Here is a 19112-nt window from a genome sequence, read left to right on the forward strand (position 1 = left end):
CCTAACTCGGCGGTGCTTTGCAGAACATGTTCATGCTACAAATCAATCGTCTGTGTTGGGAGCTGCGATGATGAAGTAGCGGCAATGTAAGTCAGTTACATGTGACCTAGCCTAACTCAGTGGTGCTTTGCAGAACATATTCATGCTACAAATCAATCGTCTGTGAAGGCAGCTGCGATGATGAAGTAGGGGCAATGTAAGTCAGTTACATGTGACCTAGCCTAACTCAGTGGTGCTTTGCAGAACATGTTCATGCTACAAATCAATCGTCTGTGTTGGGAGCTGCGATGATGAAGTAGCGGCAATGTAAGTCGGTTACATGTGACCTAGCCTAACTCAGTGGTGCTTTGCAGAACATATTCATGCTACAAATCAATCGTCTGTGAAGGCAGCTGCGATGATGAAGTAGGGGCAATGTAAGTCAGTTACATGTGACCTAGCCTAACTCGGCGGTGCTTTGCAGAACATGTTCATGCTACAAATCAATCGTCTGTGTTGGGAGCTGCGATGATGAAGTAGGGGCAATGTAAGTCAGTTACATGTGACCTAGCCTAACTCGGCGGTGCTTTGCAGAACATGTTCATGCTACAAATCAATCGTCTGTGTTGGGAGCTGCGATGATGAAGTAGCGGCAATGTAAGTCAGTTACATGTGACCTAGCCTAACTCGGCGGTGCTTTGCAGAACATGTTCATGCTACAAATCAATCGTCTGTGTTGGGAGCTGCGATGATGAAGTAGCGGCAATGTAAGTCAGTTACATGTGACCTAGCCTAACTCAGTGGTGCTTTGCAGAACATATTCATGCTACAAATCAATCGTCTGTGTTGGGAGCTGCGATGATGAAGTAGCGGCAATGTAAGTCAGTTACATGTGACCTAGCCTAACTCGGCGGTGCTTTGCAGAACATGTTCATGCTACAAATCAATCGTCTGTGTTGGGAGCTGCGATGATGAAGTAGGGGCAATGTAAGTCAGTTACATGTGACCTAGCCTAACTCAGTGGTGCTTTGCAGAACATATTCATGCTACAAATCAATCGTCTGTGTTGGCTGCGATGATGAAGTAGCGGCAATGTAAGTCGGTTACATGTGACCTAGCCTACCTAACTCAGCGGTGCTTTGCAGAACATATTCATGCTACAAATCAATCGTCTGTGTTGGGAGCTGCGATGATGAAGTAGCGGCAATGTAAGTCGGTTACATGTGACCTAGCCTAACTCAGTGGTGCTTTGCAGAACATATTCATGCTACAAATCAATCGTCTGTGTTGGGAGCTGCGATGATGAAGTAGCGGCAATGTAAGTCGGTTACATGTGACCTAGCCTAACTCAGTGGTGCTTTGCAGAACATATTCATGCTACAAATCAATCGTCTGTGTTGGGAGCTGCGATGATGAAGTAGCGGCAATGTAAGTCGGTTACATGTGACCTTGCCTAACTCGGCGGTGCTTTGTATTCTGTGTTCTGAACTTCAGTTACTGTGTCACGGAGACACTCACGATATTGGTCACGCCATCCTACAAAACGCAAACTTAAGTAATAAACAATCTTTTACCTTCGTCTCTACCCAAACATCCATGCTTCCTTGTTCATTAGGTTGGGTAAGATGGTTTTGTGAACTACTATGTGTTGTAATATACGTCTTAAAAGATAATATTTTCTATCTATAGGCATGTTTAATCCAAGACGCGTGGATTACATAAAGTTTACCGATAAATTATATTGGAAACCAGAAATCACATTTTAAAAACAAAATTTGTAATGGTATTTGTACTTCTATGATGGATCATCAGTATAATTTCATTAAATAATTGTTCGATTGGTAGCAGATTGTAAACGGCACATAGCTATAACATTGTAAGCTGCTATACTGTATAAATTAAAACTGCTAACTTTTATTTGAACGTTTAAACTAATACATCCAATATTTCGAATACCGTATCACGATAAGTACAGAAGCCTATTCTAAAAACTTTCGATCACTAAATCATGCACCATGAAATGGTTGATAAGAGTTGATGTAATGTTACCAAATTTCAATAGTATACACATTGTGAATTATCAATCACAACGTTGTCCAAATAAAAGTGAAAATTTGCATAACTTTTGACTGTTAACTGACGTGGCAGGGGCGACTGTCTGAGGGAATGCGCATATTGCCTTATAATTGCCAAGACACCCTCCCCAAAAGTTGGATGCCAACCCAAACAAACGCGTCTTTCCACCCTCGCAGTTACTGTATTGTGTTTGTTTTATCCCATGCATTTCCCCTCATATAGAGTTAAGTTTAATTTATGTATTTATAATGAGTGCATAGTTTACGGTTCCATTACAGCGGGTGGGCCACTGTATCGCTGGCTAATGTATATTTACGAGGGCCGAGGGCCGTGTGTTTGTCTGTGTATGTGGGGTAAACGGGGAGTTCCTGCACCTACGCCGCCTCCGCCCCGCCGAGAATAAGCAGGATACACACACACACACACGCCATAACTACGTGCGTCCTTAATATTGTACGAAGACCTCTGTAGACTGTGGAGCGACGTCAATCGACGATACAAACAATAACAACAACACAACAACTGTCGCCTCTGTAGTCAATGAGCAGATAAACAATTTGCTACTCAGGATAACCGACTCAAACATCAGTATCGGTGTTGTATCAAGAATCGTAATATTGGGTTTTATTTCATTTTCGAATACTTAACGTTTCCCATAAATACTAAGTCCTCCCTAAGGCTACGGTATTTTTATGCTGATTATTATTGTACACATTTTTCGCCAAGATGAGTTAGAAAACGAGTTTCACGACGTTTTAAAATCTTGAATTTGGTCCTGTCTTCAGGCGATAATGTAAAGAACCCATTAAAAGTTTAGTAAACAAACTTGATTTTTTCAATTAAGTTACCAGTTTGCAGCAATTCCAATAAATGATACTAAGCGTAACGTTTGTGTCAATTAGTTGTAAAACTAAACGAAAATGAATGATGATAGACCTGAAAATGTTTTTTGTAAAGTAGCTTTGAAACAATCTAGAGTTTACAAATCACGCCAACCATTAAATAGTAGAATTAAACTTGCCAACTGTTTAAGGACCGCAGGTATTGTACTAGACGCGTTTAATCAAGTGCACCGGACATCTACTAGATATACAGTATGTATGCGTGTTACCGCACGGTTAGCTGAATCACTCTCCACTGAACGTCCATTCATATTTTAACTTAAACATCACGCACATACATAACACGAGCAGGTTGTAATCGCAGAATTAAACTAAGACCAATTATTTTCCAATGACTTGGACTAAATGCTATATCATATTACTTCAACTTTAGATACAATGTATTGAGTTTACTTGCATAATGTACATTTTGACATGTTACATTTAACATTATTTTTGGTCTTAGTTTATTTAATTTACATTAGAATAGAGTATGCAACTATCAGAGTGTGTACATTGTTTGATAACTGATTGTTACTGGCAGTTTTGCTGGTTCTTTATCCCGCTTCTTTAAAAGCACAATGATCCTAAACGAAATTAAGTACAGTTTCGAACCATCAAAAAGCATCTGATTTTTCTCAGAATCAAAGTGATCAAACTGGGAACCTTCTGATTTCTAAAGTACGGTCCGCGAGAGACTGCAGTTGAGGGAGGAGGTTATAATACAGTATGTAGGTACTATTTTTCTCAACATGGCCCGAACGATTTTTATAAAAATGTAGTATGTTTGAGCCCTTTCAATTCTTAACAAAATGGTACAACAATTGCTGTAAAAATCGCGGTCAACTGTTATTGTAAATTATGTTATTTTCCCATAAAAACCCACAAAATAATGAAAAATCGGATTTTTGTTTAAAAGGTTGGTTGATTTAAAAAAAATAGTATGTTATTGTTCTTATAACCCTAAACAAAATAGTACAACCCTCATTGCTGTAAAATTTACGGTTCAAAAGCTATTGCCACTTTTGTGATTTTCCCTATCATAGTTACTCCCACCACCTACCAATGATAAAGGTTGTTGACAAGCTAAAGGGAGAAAGTACGTGTTAGATTGCTGACACCGTTTATTTCAAAATAAATTACTCTAAAAAACTGTTTTGTTACAAAAAAATTGGACCAACCGAAGAAGGTGAAAATTAATATATCCAAGCACCGGACATTTATATACTTACATATTCTGCTTTAGAGACTACAAAACCTTTCTTCGAGGTTATTATGTGAAAGGGTCAGGGGATGAAACTTAGCAGCATAATTCAATTACCACTGCGGTGAAAACATGTTGACATGGTCGTTATTGATGAAGGGGGAAAGACGGAAGAATTGCGTGGCGCAAGAGACTGTCCAAAGTGAATAGTTCGCACATCAATATTTGAGTCGGAAATGAGGGCGCGCGAGAAATTACTGCCGCAACAACTGAATAAAGCTTTTATATTCTCTCTCGCCTCCTTCAGTCTTTACCGACATTTACAGAAAATATATGAATAATCCACAGTAGAAAAAAGTGCAATAGTATTTCAAACGTTCCTCTAGGGGAAAGGTATCAACCTCACCATCAATTTTATGCCGGTATAGGGTTTTAATAAAGTCTTTGTTCATTGGCATTTTTAATGTATAATAAATATGTCAATAGATATACTCAGACACAATAAACTCGAATGATACCTAAATTATTACCATTTACCTTAATAAACGTTGACACAGTAATGTTCAAGATTTGTGATTTTTACTTACAGGAGTATTTTATTAAATTCATCAGTCAATAATGAAGTGTAACCAGAGAGCACAAAATGAATACGTTTTAATACAACATACCGGTACACAGCAAACTCAAATAAATACTCAATTATTATGGTTTGCCGTGACGATTTTATTCGAGATTTGCCATTGCTGAAATAAGTGATCTTCTTGTTAGTACAGTTTGCGTGATTTGTCACTCGTGTCGTATAGGCCATAGAATTCATTATCAGACGAATTTCTCGATTTTGGAACGAGAAAATCGAATCCTTCATCCCAAAACGTCGTTATGTTATAATTTTCTTCACAGAACACAACTCTGACGTGCTGTAACTGGAACGTAATTTTGCAGTAGAGAATCGGTCTCTATTTTTCTATTTCATTTCGTAACATTTGCATGGACTTAATGACCTAATATAAACAATTAGAGCCAATTTGCAAAGCATCGTAGTGCAAATATGCTGATCGTTATCTATCATTAAATCAAACCCCAGTCACATTCGTATGATGAACGCCCATCATCACAATGATTCCAACAATATCATTCATAGCCAAAGTAAACTCTGTTTGCACAATTTGATAACAAAATGGGGAAATCTTCCAGTCATTCCTGCCTAGTCGCTGCATATTGTGTCCTCCGTATCGAAAAAAGTTTTGCTCTCCTGTCCCTCTCCCTCCAATTTTTAGTTTTCAGACGGAATTGTTGTTTTTGGTGAATCGACTAATTGACATGTACACAGACTGTACTTTATGCGGCTACGATTTCAACAGATTTACGAACGTAATCTAATTGAAACTTGTGTGAAATCGTCTTAAATGTTAAGTTATTATTACCCTTAGTTACCCTGAAAGCTATTTACGCATCTTTTTGTAAACTCATTCCTCAAATTGTTGGACCACCTCAGAACCTTAGATATGTTTTCACTTTTTTTGAGGATTTTTTGGTTTTGGGCATAATACTATAATTATATACTGAGACAAGTTTCGCCCTCTCTGTAAAACTTGAAGTGCCTGTCACAATAACCGGAACCCCAATATTGTTAAATGGTATCAAGCTCCAATCAACTGTCAATAAGAACGATCTTACAGTTTACAATGCAATGCCCGCAAATAGTGCCGGAAACAAGCTGCCATCAGCCAAAAATATAAACTTGATGAATCATGTGGAAATGGTGAGTATTTATCTATCTATGGATTACTTAACAAGTAGTAGCATAATGCAATTTTTGGACGATTTTAAAATGTATATAATCAAACTACTTGCCATCCCTGACTTGTTTTAAAATTGAATGAACACTATTATATTATTTATAGTTTGTTTTAGTTATAGAATGTAACGAATTTCAACTAAGTTACTGTTTATCATTGAATTTATTCTTGAAACTATTTACAGTTAGTCCTGTATTTTGGTAGCCTGTTTAGTATTCGAAATACGTAGTTATGCCTACTTAAATCATAGCTTACAATTGCGTGATGGAATGAATACAGTTTTATTTCCACTGAAACAATCCTCCGACAACGACAACCCCATAGTAAGCCCGGGGATCAGCAGCTTGGGGAACATACTTGGGGCTTCTTGCGACACTAAACTCAAATACCTCCATCGTGGCCACGGGTAATCAATAAAACCACACACAAACTCACAGTTTTCACCTTTCTTGGTTTTGTTTCTTATCCAATGATCGAATAATTAGTCAATATTTGCGCTGGCCATTGGGTTACAGATCGAATGGTTATTTTTTATTCAGGCGCTTTGTTTGATAGCATGAAGACTGTTCGATTCAGTTTATCTATTTATATGTTATATACCATGTTTCTTTGAAACCTTTTTTCTCAGCTCGTGTGCATCTGAGGGAGAATCTACGCATACTGTTACTGTTAGAAAGATATTTGCCTGTAGCTGTGCAGAATCCCTTTATAAATTAAAATAGGTTAACAAATAAGCACAAAAAATAACATGTTTTATTTATAGTGTGGGGTGAAAATAGAGTAGTCTGTACTGTACATTGCATATTTTTGGTCGAGTTTTCGACCACTGGACGACCTCTAGTATATTTTAATAGGCAAGCATGTTTCTTTAAAACCTTTTTTCTAAGCTCGAGTGCATCGCAGGGAAAATCTACGCATACTGTTGGAAAGATATTTTCCTGTAGATGTGCAGAATAACATTATGAATTAAAATAAGCTCAAAAATGAATTTGAAATTTAAAAAAATAACATGGACCTTATGGTTTGCCATACTGGTGACCAAATAACAACGAAATATAAACAGAAAAGAAAAACAAATGAAAGAAATTCCAATCACATGTTTTAATTTACAGCTTGGGGTGAAAACAGAGAAGTCTGCAAATTGCATATTTTTGGTCGAGTTTTCGACCACTGGACGACCTCTAGTATATTTTAATAGGTAAGCATGTTTATCTCAATCCTTTTTTCTAAGCTCGAGTGCATCGCAGGGAAAATCTACGCATATACTGTTTGAAATATATTATCCTGTAGATGTGCAAATCCTGATCCTGTTCCCTTCATAAATTAAAATAGGCTCAAAAATAAGCACAAAAAATTAATTTGAAATTTAAAAAATTAACATGGACTTTATCGGTTGTCATGCTGGTGACGAAATAACAACGAAATATAAACAGAAAACCAAAACAAATTGGAGAAATTCCAATCACATGTTTTATTTACAGCGTGGGGTGAAAATAGAAAAAGCTTGTTCATTATATAACTTTGGTCGAGGTTTCGACTACTAGACGACCTCCAGTTTGTAATTAAAATTCCATTTAATAGTGCACCGGTACTCAAATGTGTAATATGTACGAGTTGTTCTTTTACAATCGCGAGGGTAGTAAAGTGATAAACTATTATGTAAAGGCTGTAATTTAACAAGCTTAAAAACTAATTAACAAAATGTAGCAAATTTGGAGAAGTATTTTTTTACACGTTAAATCCAGATTGAGCAGTCCTATACTGTAGTAAACAAAGCGTAGGCTACACACATGACAAAATAATACTATTCCTAGAAGGCTTCACATTTCTTTTCGTTTTACTGCACTAAGAAGGGGGGAAAATACTATAAGATGAACAGTATACACGAAAAAAGAAAGACCATCGAGTTACACTGTAAAATACAGTATGGAAAAACACGTGGGGTTTTAACGTATTCAAGCAAGAAACGAATAACCTACAAAGGCAAGGGCATTCTGTTGAGGTATGTAGCAATTTGTGAAGTCATCGCGTGCTACAAGATTTCTGTTTTAGATCAAGGTGTAGCATTCGTGTCAAGTGAAACTTAACACTCTGAATGACGTGTGTAGGTAAATGAGTTAGTGCGCGTTGTGCGTGTGACGCAGCGCCGGCCGGGCCCGAAACGGCACACCCTATACATCTAACACCTCCGCAGATCCGGGGGGATGGTGGTGACTGGTGACCGAGGTGTTTCAAGTAGGTCAGGTTCGATCTCTCAGCTGAAAATGGCCGCCGGGTCAAGGGTAAAGGATCGATACGACCCGAGGAAAACACCTGGAGCTACCACACGGCTTCTAGGGCCAGTGGGGCGAAGACCTACCTGGACATAACCAGCAGAGCACGAGGACGACCGCCGGGGAGAGCGAGATGAACCAAGCACTACAGTGCTTCATGGCGGAGCACGGTGACAGGCGACAGACGAGAGGCGACTGACGGTTCCGACACGGAGCGGGTGACGAGGGGAGCGCCTGCGCCACACGGCTACACACCACCGTGCGACTAACAACCCCGCGCCCCGACAATCACTGGATACATACATAACTCGCATGGTTATAGAAATCCTTACCTACCTTAACACACTAATTATCAGATCCTCCGTTTCTTCTTTGAGTTCTCCGTGACCCGATAATTTACCGATCCCGGAGTTGGTTTAGGAACGGAGTTTACGCAGAATGTTCCCCAATACAATTTTGTTTATGTTTTATTCTTTTCCCATTTCATAGTAGGTATTGTAACAAACAGAGATTGTTATAATAAGTTAATTTGCACAATCGAATTTTAACGTCATATTGTTTACGATAATTGTTTCTAGTAATAAACAGGTTATTGCACTTTGGAATTATTATACATGGTGGAACGAAGTTAGTTTTACAAATTCGTATGTGTTAATTAATCTTTCCTTTCCAATTCATACTTTATTGGAATGGTTAAGTGCGTAATATATACAGAATGTTTATAAAAGCTGGTAGTATTGGTGACAAAATGGCACTAATTTAGATTTCCATACCATCCATCACATGTAGGAAATAACATACAAATTAAGATTTTTTTTAATATTTGTATTTGCTTCAATAAAATTGCCATAAGTGCAATAAAAATTGATTATTTAGAATTTATTGTAATTTTCAGAATCCTCATTAAATTTTCGAAAGTAATACTACAGAGTCATTGAAATGAAACATCTCTATAAGCTCTATAAGTTCGCTTAATTCTGCAATGGAAGTTTGAATTTGTGATTTTTGAGAAAAATGCAAAAACTTTTACACAAGTAGTTTTTCTACGCTAAACTGGACTAATAGAGAGTGTCAAATATTATAGCTTCTTTAGTAATAACCTTCAAAATAATGTATACAAACTTACTGTTTATTTGATTTATTGTTCTTAAATTTAAGAGTTTCTTTTGAAAAAACTCGAAACGAATTTCCTTTATAAAACATGTAGAGTATAAAATTGGGTAGAGTATAAATTAAAACTGGTTAGAGGCTAAGTTAGTCAGGTTTGCCCCATTTTACAATTAAAAATCGTTATATTTCAGCTATTTCTGATTCGATTCTTTTAAACTTGGTATCGTTTGATAGGGAATTAAAAATGCTAAATAAAAGTGTACTAAATTTTTTTTCATAAAATCAGCTATTTGTTAATAATTTATGTTTAAAACTTACAATGACCACCATTTTTATTTAAATTTTAGGTTGAATAAAGATGATTTTTTTCTGACGTGGGTCTCTTCTACCTTAACATACATAATCAAGTTCCATAACGATCGTCTAATAAAAAAATCCAAAAATAAAAATGTTTATGTAAAAGTGGCGGATATCTGGTTAACAAAGCGATTTTGGAAAAAAACTTTATTCTGGATTGTCACTTTATTTTTACCCAAGGAATCACTACGTAAAATGTCCCCACCTTTTATGAACCACCTGTATATTACGCACTTCCCCATTTCAATAAAATATGAACTGGAAAGGAAAGTATTATGTCGACCCCCTGAAGCTAAATAACTGTTTCAATACAGTCCCCTTCCCATAGAATTCCACTATAGGTGTGTCAAATGAAGAGGGATCACTTACTGTTTGCAACAAACTATTGGTGTTAGGGGATTTTTTTCATTTTTACTCCTATCTTTATCCTTTAGATCCTCTCATGTGCTACATTGTCCGTATTATTATAATATGACTATATGGTCTGAAGTATTAAAACCAATAAAGAGAAAACACATTTCGTCATTTGACAGTTGAAAAACTATTCCATTTATTTACAGTAGTAATTAAAATTAACCTACATGACTTCTGTTTTTACAGTAAAATATTTTAGTTTTTCATGTTAGCTTACCGGCACTTAATAAGTTGAAAATATTTTCCAGCGTTTTTCAACCAACCCACAAATAATTTTTTTAACCCGATTCTGTTGTTGGTTGTTTTTCCTCACAGATACTCAAATCTAATGAAAGTGGTACCATTTTTATTTTGACTAGTCGAACCGTGCGAAGAATCACACTAAATCCTTCTCAAATCCGACTTATTGAAGTACAAAACATACTGTACTTCATACTGCGTAGTAAGTTGTGCATCGTTGATTTTAGGAATAGATATGGGTTTAGACATAGATAAAACATACAAATAACCCACTTTAGATGAATAAAATTTTCAAAGTACAATTTTAAGTTATTTACCTTTTTACATATTTACAGGACCTAATTGAACACTATATTGGAAGTGATAATACGGCCATATACGATTTTTGTTTTGACGCCTTGTTTTTACACATAGTTTTCACTGAAACACCGCACCCTTGACAAAGCCAAAAAAACAGTCTGTCTATATGAATTTATTTAGGTCATAAGGGGAGGGGGTAACTTTAAAGGTAAATTCCTTCTTAGTCAGTGTTTGAAAGGATTACGGTCTTTTTGCGTAGTATGACAGTTTGACCGAAGTCAGCCAACTTCGCTTTCATAGTGTAGGTGTCCAAGTGAGCCACAACCAATCTTTGAAAATGCGTAGGTTTTTCATCAACATGATAAAAAGAGTTCTTTTTAGCGTGGGTTTATGAGGTAACTAACCTAAAGGGCTTAAATGAGTTACAAATTCGACACAACATTCATTGAAACCTGTAGTAAATAAAAGATAAGAGAAGGTGTTTAAAGATGGAATTCTTAAATACATATTATAGAATACGTATATCAAAATTAAGGCTATATTGTAAATAAAGAAATATAAAACGTAAAGAATCCATGCAGTACTTACTTTTGAGTTGTTCTTGTTTAGACTTCTTAAAGTGAATAATCTGTTTTCATCTCCGGGGTTGTTTATCGTAAAAAGCACAGACTACTAAATTTGTATGTTTTTGACTTATTGCCACTCAGATAAAATACTGAGTAAGGGATATTTTTGTTAAGCTTTGTACAACTAAATCTAGACTTCTACTGGACCGATTTTGTTGATTATTGGGTCATTGGAAAGCCTAATTCATGTTCATTATATATCTACAACTTCACGTAAAATATTTATTTTTATCACATATAAAACCCCACCTAATAGAGATAATGCTACATGTAAGGTTATTTTATTAAAGTAAATTCAACGGGGAGTTCAAAGAAAAAACAGTTATGCTACATCAAAAGATATAGGTGATTTAGTAAAACACTACACTTTGAACCTGGTGTTTGGGGGGAGAGAGGTTTAAGGGTAGCAAGGGGTGGGGATTCGGGGAATTTTCAGAAAACACCCTTCCTATCTCATACACTATCACCATGAAAATAATCAGCTTTACATCTTTCATGTCTTTGTTGGCCTTTAACTTAAGTTACTGGGCTATTAGGCAGTGGCTATTCGCACGTCAGACGTGAGCCGCTACCGCGCACGTCTGTTCCAAATGATGTCACTCACATTACTGTACGCTCCTAATCCATTTACAGTACTTTTATAACTGTCTGGGAACAAGTTGCACACAAAGAAAACCTAGTATTAGGAACGGTAGTACCTCTAACCTCATTAGCCTAATGGATGGAATCAACTACAACTTCAAGTTTTTCTGCCCGTAATATTAATTATGAAATGAAACTGTTCTTAACTAACCTTGCCAAACCAAACTTGCTGTAACATTTCAAAATTCCGTTTGATAGCAGAAATGGCCTTTTACGCTCCATCTACTGTTAAGTAGAACGTCCAATCCTTAACTGAATATGCAGAAGCTCGCCTTTTTTGAAATAAATTCTTTTAAACGCTTCGAAATAGCAAACAATTTAATTAACCTCCATCTTCACTGAAATTTAATGTGAGTAATTCAAATTGAAAATGACTTCTAGAAAAAGTAACTGTTCCCTTTACATTATTTTGCAATACTGGAACTGGGACTGGAACGGGAATGGGTTGTGACGTCGTTTTGACGTGCACAGTCACTTCGTTTAAATTACTTGCAGGATGATATAATAGATCGTTTTTTACGAAAAACTACTGAAAAATGAGTGATCTGTATACTTCCCTGATGTAGTAGGCAAAAGGAGCTTTAAAATGACACCTCATTTATTAAAATTGGTTAAGAATTAAGGAAGTTATAGTGTACCGGCAAAAAAAGTACTTTGGAACTTTTGTTCTGTGAAAAGTACTTTTGTCATTAAAGAAGTAGGTCACCAATGTTATAATGCACTTGATGCAGTTGCCTTATAATTCTCTCAATATATTCTGCATTTTAGAAATTATAATATACATATATATTATACATTATATATATATATATATATATATATATATTATAACATACATATATGTAATTTTTTTTGTGGTTATATGTTTTGAACAATTTTAAAGATGTAGCTTAATTAGTTGTGATTCTATCGAGTTATTTTTAAGGCAGTTACTTGATTTTGATTAACATAACTAACCAAAAACATTCAACAATAATTACTTAATGAAGCAATAAATAATGGGGGGCAATTTTATATTATTTTAATGGTAGTACATATTCTACAATTGAATGAAGCTAAGTTAAAATTGCGGCTTGTCCATGTAGGCTATTTTTCCTGCTTTTTCATACTACCAGGCCCACTTTTATAAACGGGCAGACTAGGCATTTCGGGCAGAGGTTTGGGGGCGCCCACCGGGTGCCCCCTCCCACCCGCACTAGGAAAAAAGGGGGCGCTGCTTTTGGGTTTGCGCAGGGCTCCACTGACCCTTAACGCGGCCCTGCTGGATACAATGTATTATATATAATCATTTATTGATTGTATATTTTCAACAAGTTCAATTTATAATACTGTCTATTTACGAAAACTGAAATAAACATTCAACAAAATAGGACAGGTAAAACAAATGCAACACGAGATTTAAATATAACATTTATATTTTTAAAAGTATAAAACTATAACTAGTGCAACTATATTACATTCAAGAAAAGAGTCTGTGTACAAAAAGTGATACATTTGAAAATGTATTAAGTATGCTTGGGCTTGGATATAATATTGGAGTTTCATTCAACATCACAAACCAACATAAGTTACTACAGGCACAAGTTAGTGTTTACCAGTGTGCATTTAAATTTAGTGACATTTATATTAAATGTTAATATTTAATTTATAAATACATGGATTATAAAATTTATCAAATATATTTAAATAAATGGGATTAGCAATCTGACACATACTTTCTCCCATTGGCTTGTCAACAACCTTTATCATGGGTAAGCGGTGGGAGTAAAACTATGATATTTTAAAGAGAAAATCACAAAAGGTGCGATAATTTTTTAGCAGTAATAATTGTTTACCCGCAATGGGGGGTTGCTCTATTTTGTTTGAAATTATAAGGACTATAATTAATTAATTAAATTATTTGAATCAAAACCAGTTTTTTTCCTAAAATCAGATTTTTGTTATTTTATGGGGTTTTTAATGAGAAAATAACATAAGTTACAATAACTTTTGAACCATAATTTTTACAGAAATGTGTTTTGTACCATTTTGTTAAGAATTTAAAGGACAATAGCACAGTACATAAAAATTGTTCTGGCCATTTTTTGAGAAGTTCCGATTTTTCCGTTATTTTATGGGAAAATTACCATTAAAAATCAAAATGTAAAAAAATGAAAAAAACACCTGGAGATACCATGGATTAGTGCAAACATACCACATTTCATCAATATCGGACAACAGGGGTGGTCTGTAGCTCTGTACACATCCACACAATACAGACAGACACACACAGACATCACTTCGAAAACCACTTTTTTGGGTTCAGGAGGACCCAAAACTGATATATCCACTCAAAACTCAAACTCGAAAATTTTTACGAAAACAATACTTTCTCCATATCCGAGATTTGTATAGGGGGAGAAAGTAAAAAGCAAAATGTAACCAAAATATGATTTTTTTAATTAAATTTTTTTTTTCACTAATATCAGAGATTAAATGTACTTCATTAAGCAACATGATATAGAATCTGAATAGAAAACACCCTTGGATTTACCCCCTTGGTATTTTACTATCCTTGGAGTTTCTAGTAGTAGAGCCAGAGTGTGTTGATGTGTTCTCTGCAATTTATATATTTTATACTAAAACCATCCCTACCAAAATAACAACCTATTTGTAAACTAACGCTGGTCCTGCTCTTATAACCAAGCAGTAAAGTGCACCCGTAATATTTACTCTTGAGAGAAATGTTTGGTGAACATCAACATACTGAGTGTGTTACACCAAAACAATGTCCGATTATAATAGGATGATATGCCTACTATAGCAGTAGCCAAAGATAATCAGACAGCAACTGCAACAAGTTCCATACACTACCTACATAGTAAAATCAAAGATTACACATGGTACGCAATTTACATAGCATGTGTAATCTTTGGTAAAATAAACATTCAGTACTTTTAAACCTGTTGATTTTTTCATAAATCTAACATTTACTTATATTGAAGATATTTTGCCAGGTTGAAGAAAAGCTCTTGTATCCAATGAAGGTTGTATACAAAGTAGAGGTTAAATTATGTTATTTAAAAAAAGAATGGTTAAATACAAAAGGAAGCAAAAGCAGCAGAATCTTGAACATAATGACTGTTAAAGGGATGATGATACTTATATGTTCTGAAGATTGACTCATGTTGAAAGGTTGACGTTTAAACACAAAACAATAGTTACTGCCATGTTCTAAAGGTTTTGGTTTTTAATGAGTTGTAATGATGGATAGTAAATTTATTTTAATGAAAATGTGAAAGTTTGTATGGAAAAAGTTCTATATACTCAACATTGGAGCAATGTTTATCACTTGATATCTATTAAATTAAATGTATAAAAGGATGCAAAATTAAAATATAATTACTTAACACATAACGGAATGAAAATATTTATGACACATTACAAATGTTGGAAACAAAATACTTTAAATTTACATAAAAAGACAAAAAAATATACCCCTAAGTTAAAAATTTCCTAAATTTTCCCATCTATAATTTATTATAAACCCCAAAAACATGAATGTTTAGAAGAAATATTGAACACAATACATTATTTAATCACTTATGAACACATGCAGTTATTGCGAGCTACCATGATGAAAATTAAAATAATGTGTAGGACTGTCGTATAAATATAACATTATTACTACTCTTATTATTACTACAATGGTAACCTTATTTATAACAAGTTTTAATTGTTGGCACTTAAATTACTGAAAAACATGAGGAATGAAAAAGGAAGTTAACTCTGTTCATTAACAGAAAACAGTCATAAGTAATGATTAGTTGATCACAGGTAACAATATCATGATTTATCATCCAAATCATAAAGTACACGATTAATATAAAACAAAATCAAACATTGTTCCTGAGCTAGGAGTAATTTTAAGTAGAAGGGATATTTAGAGCAGGATTTTTGAAGCTGAGAGGCTTGAACTAAAATAAAACACCTTCATATTATGTGTTACAGTTCCAGCCTTCAACATTTCGTTATCCTCCCCATCTATACACAATGTGTGCTTAACACAACAATATGTTGTAACAAGATATGCAGCACCAGTATTACACTTTTCTTTTTAAATGGTTTGATACGATTGCGTCCCCTCAAATCACCAGAGTCAATCGTAAAAAAAAACTGGTAGAGTTTGTGTTTAGTAGATTTGGGGGGTGGGAATAGAAAAGCAATTTCAGTAACACCGTGTGCTTTAGTACAGAATGCGGGGATTAGTTTTTCATTGAAAATGCAATTGGTCGCCTCACCTGTCACATCTACCAACACCAGTTCTACATATTGTTCTTCTTTGAGTGATCACACATCAATGAGGGATCTTTTATCTGATATATTTAGTCAAAACAAACTACACTGATGGATCCATGGTGTACTAAGCTTTGTATAGGGAAAGAAGATGAAAAGTGCTGGTGGAGTTAGAAGAGGGTGGATCATCATAGCTACTCATCCGCCTAGATGCTAACTGTTGTAGGCTACACCTAGGCGTGACAAACCAAGATCTACCCATGTAATTTGCACTCAGAAATATCCTCTGGTACAACTGGAGGTACACACTACTTTCCTCTTCCTGTCTCATTTGATTGCATGTTAAATCTTGAACATAATCTTTTGGTACCGTGCTGTGCTACAGTATGCGATTTCTTCTAAGTTAGTAGTTTTAATGATAATCAGAGATCATTTACTTCATGGTCCTCTCAGCATTTCAAGTAGGAGCTAAATATTTAAACTAAACTCAGTTTATTATAACTTACTTGATTTTTAGTTAGCCTAACTATAAATACAACTTGGTGTTAGGAAAATACTCAAAATGTCAAGACGTTATCCTGTTATCTTAACCTCTTGTTAAATTTTAGTTTACAAATAAAAAAATTCTTTTGTGAGTTTTATAATAACAGAATGCAGCTACCATTATGTTATATCACAAACAAATTAAACATCTTTGCACTCAGTACCAAACAAGTAATCTGTTAAAGTCCAAAGAAAAGCTCATTACTTGTTAAAAACATTAAACTGAAATTAAAGCCACATACAAATTAGTCGTGTATTACACAAAATAAATGTTAATTTGCTTGTTTCTTCATAACCCAAAATAATACATATTTTCTTTAAACACAATGGTTGGCAGATTATGTTGTATGTGTCAGACAGAGGTCGACGTGGAAGGTTGAGGTGTGACAGACAAAAGACAGACACTGACTATCAGAGGATAGTCAAAGTCTGGACACAGATCCATCACCTTGACCTCATGGTTGCGGACCAACATAACAGAGATAACACCTGATGACTGGCTCAGCTTTGTCTGTCTCTGCTTGTCCAGGGTTGCCAGAGTCACCCTACACAACAACAGTTAATTATATCAGAGGAAAATTAGTGGAAAATATGAGGGAGTTAATATGTGAATACAGTAAACCCCCTCTTAACCGACCCTAATGGGACCGGACCTCGGTCGAATAACTCAAAAGGTTGGTTAAAACGGGCAATCCCTAAAATCATAACATAATGAAGTGCTATTCATTTGGAATTATGTAATCATTATTTTGAAGTCATACTTGCATTATTTATAAAATAAACTACTCTTATCTCCTTTTTTGTATTGATAGAAAAGACACAAATAAGCACAAAACACGGTTAATCCAAATAGGCCTACCTTCAGTGGAATATAAATTATACTACTAGGCAAGAGTCAATAAAAATTCATATTTTAATAACTTTAGTACTGTAATGTGTTAATTGATGCTTTCCAAATCCATCGTAATACAGTACAGAACCTTTTGTCAAAATTCAAGATACAAGCAACCATTTTGTTACAAGACAGGATGTTTATTTATAGCCTCTCACTGGAGGCTCGAGGCACAAAAACTATCTTGACCTTGGAGTTGTTAACCCCCCTTCCCTGCTCTCCATACAATTGGGTTGCGTTGCTTGTTTACTCCAGCGATAAGATAATCAGTTAGTTCTCAAAATCGTAACGTACTTTACGATGTTAAAAATTTTCCGCAAAGATAACAAACTGACAATATGCTATATTTTTTGTTATCAATACAAAATAACTTATTCTTAGTCATATCCTGTGGAGATAAGCGTATGGTTCAGTTCTCATCGCCCAGCGTGGGAGCGGAAATGCAGAGATTCCTACAAAGCGGCAGGTAAACCGAGCTGCTTTCAAAGCAAGGTCGGTTAAAACAAACTGTATTATTTTACAACCGAAGGCGGATAATCCGATTATCGGTTAATACGAGGTCGGTTAAGAGGGGGTCTACTGTATTGAGTCTGATTCAGTAGAATTCCACTACTCCAAAGTAACTGGGACCAAGCCCTGTTCTGATCATTGGGAATTCAGAATAAACCAATTTCTGTAGTAGTTGTTCATTGCGGTCGTGGATGATGTACACGGTTTGGCTGTGATCACAGGATACAATAATGATCACTCAATTAGTACTTTGCCAATATTGGCAAAAGGAAACACTAATTAATAACTCTGAACCCACCTAAAAATATCAAATCAATACCACCTGCCCCAATTCTCTTGCCCTGTACCCAACGGATGCAAGAGAAATTTATAAAATTATAATGAATTTAAAAAAATCAAATTCTTGTTGATATGATGGTGTAAGTCACAAAATTGTACGTCACCATGCAAATTACATATGTCAACCTCTTGCTGATAAAATAAATGTCTCTTTACTGCAGGGCATATTTCCCAGTGTTCTAAAGCAAACAATAATCCGCCCAGTTTTTAAAACTGGCAATTCTAACTTTCCTGAAAATTGGCGTCCGATCGCGAACATGTCTACCTTTTCAAAAATATACAACCATGTTTTTGCTCAAAGGCTTCTTGATTTTTTATTAAAAAAACAACCTTGTATGTAAAGAACAATTTGGATTTGTAAAGGGGAAAGGTACGACTGATGCCACCATTGACTTAATCACCAAAATAATCAGTGCTGTAAATAATAAAAACAAAGCTATCGGGGTATTTTTGGATTTTCAGAAGGCATTTGATTGCTTGGACCTCAGTATAATTTTTGAGAGGCTTTATAATCTGTGAATCCGTGGCCTGCTCCTTGACTGGATAAAGTCATATCTCCTACAAAGAATTTAAAGTGTAAAGTGTTAACGATTGCATAAATTCAAATAAGCTAGAAGTGAATTTCGGAATTCCCCAGGGCTCAGTTTTGGGG

The 19112-nt window shown here is 35.2% G+C and overlaps 2 protein-coding genes across 2 annotated transcripts in view; both read right to left on the reverse strand.

Moving 5' to 3' along the window:
- Window positions 1–8425, reverse strand: part of LOC128985851 (uncharacterized) — a 28468-nt gene extending 20043 nt beyond the window's left edge. Inside the window, exon 1 of the mRNA XM_054405794.1 lies at window positions 8299–8425. Within this exon, the coding sequence (XP_054261769.1) occupies window positions 8299–8371 (73 nt within the window). The 5' untranslated portion in view covers window positions 8372–8425. The remainder of the gene's footprint in view (window positions 1–8298) is intronic.
- Window positions 8426–13298: 4873 nt separating this feature from the next.
- Window positions 13299–19112, reverse strand: part of LOC128985879 (protein germ cell-less-like) — a 31735-nt gene continuing 25921 nt past the window's right edge. Inside the window, exon 8 of the mRNA XM_054405840.1 lies at window positions 13299–17264. Coding sequence (XP_054261815.1) covers window positions 17072–17264 — 193 coding nt within the window. The 3' untranslated portion in view covers window positions 13299–17071. The remainder of the gene's footprint in view (window positions 17265–19112) is intronic.

This window comes from Macrosteles quadrilineatus, unplaced genomic scaffold, assembly GCF_028750875.1.
Source record: "Macrosteles quadrilineatus isolate MER2022 unplaced genomic scaffold, UCM_ALF_1.0 Scaffold_2__2_contigs__length_208266976, whole genome shotgun sequence".
In the NCBI taxonomy this organism is placed as follows: Eukaryota; Metazoa; Arthropoda; class Insecta; order Hemiptera; family Cicadellidae; genus Macrosteles; species Macrosteles quadrilineatus.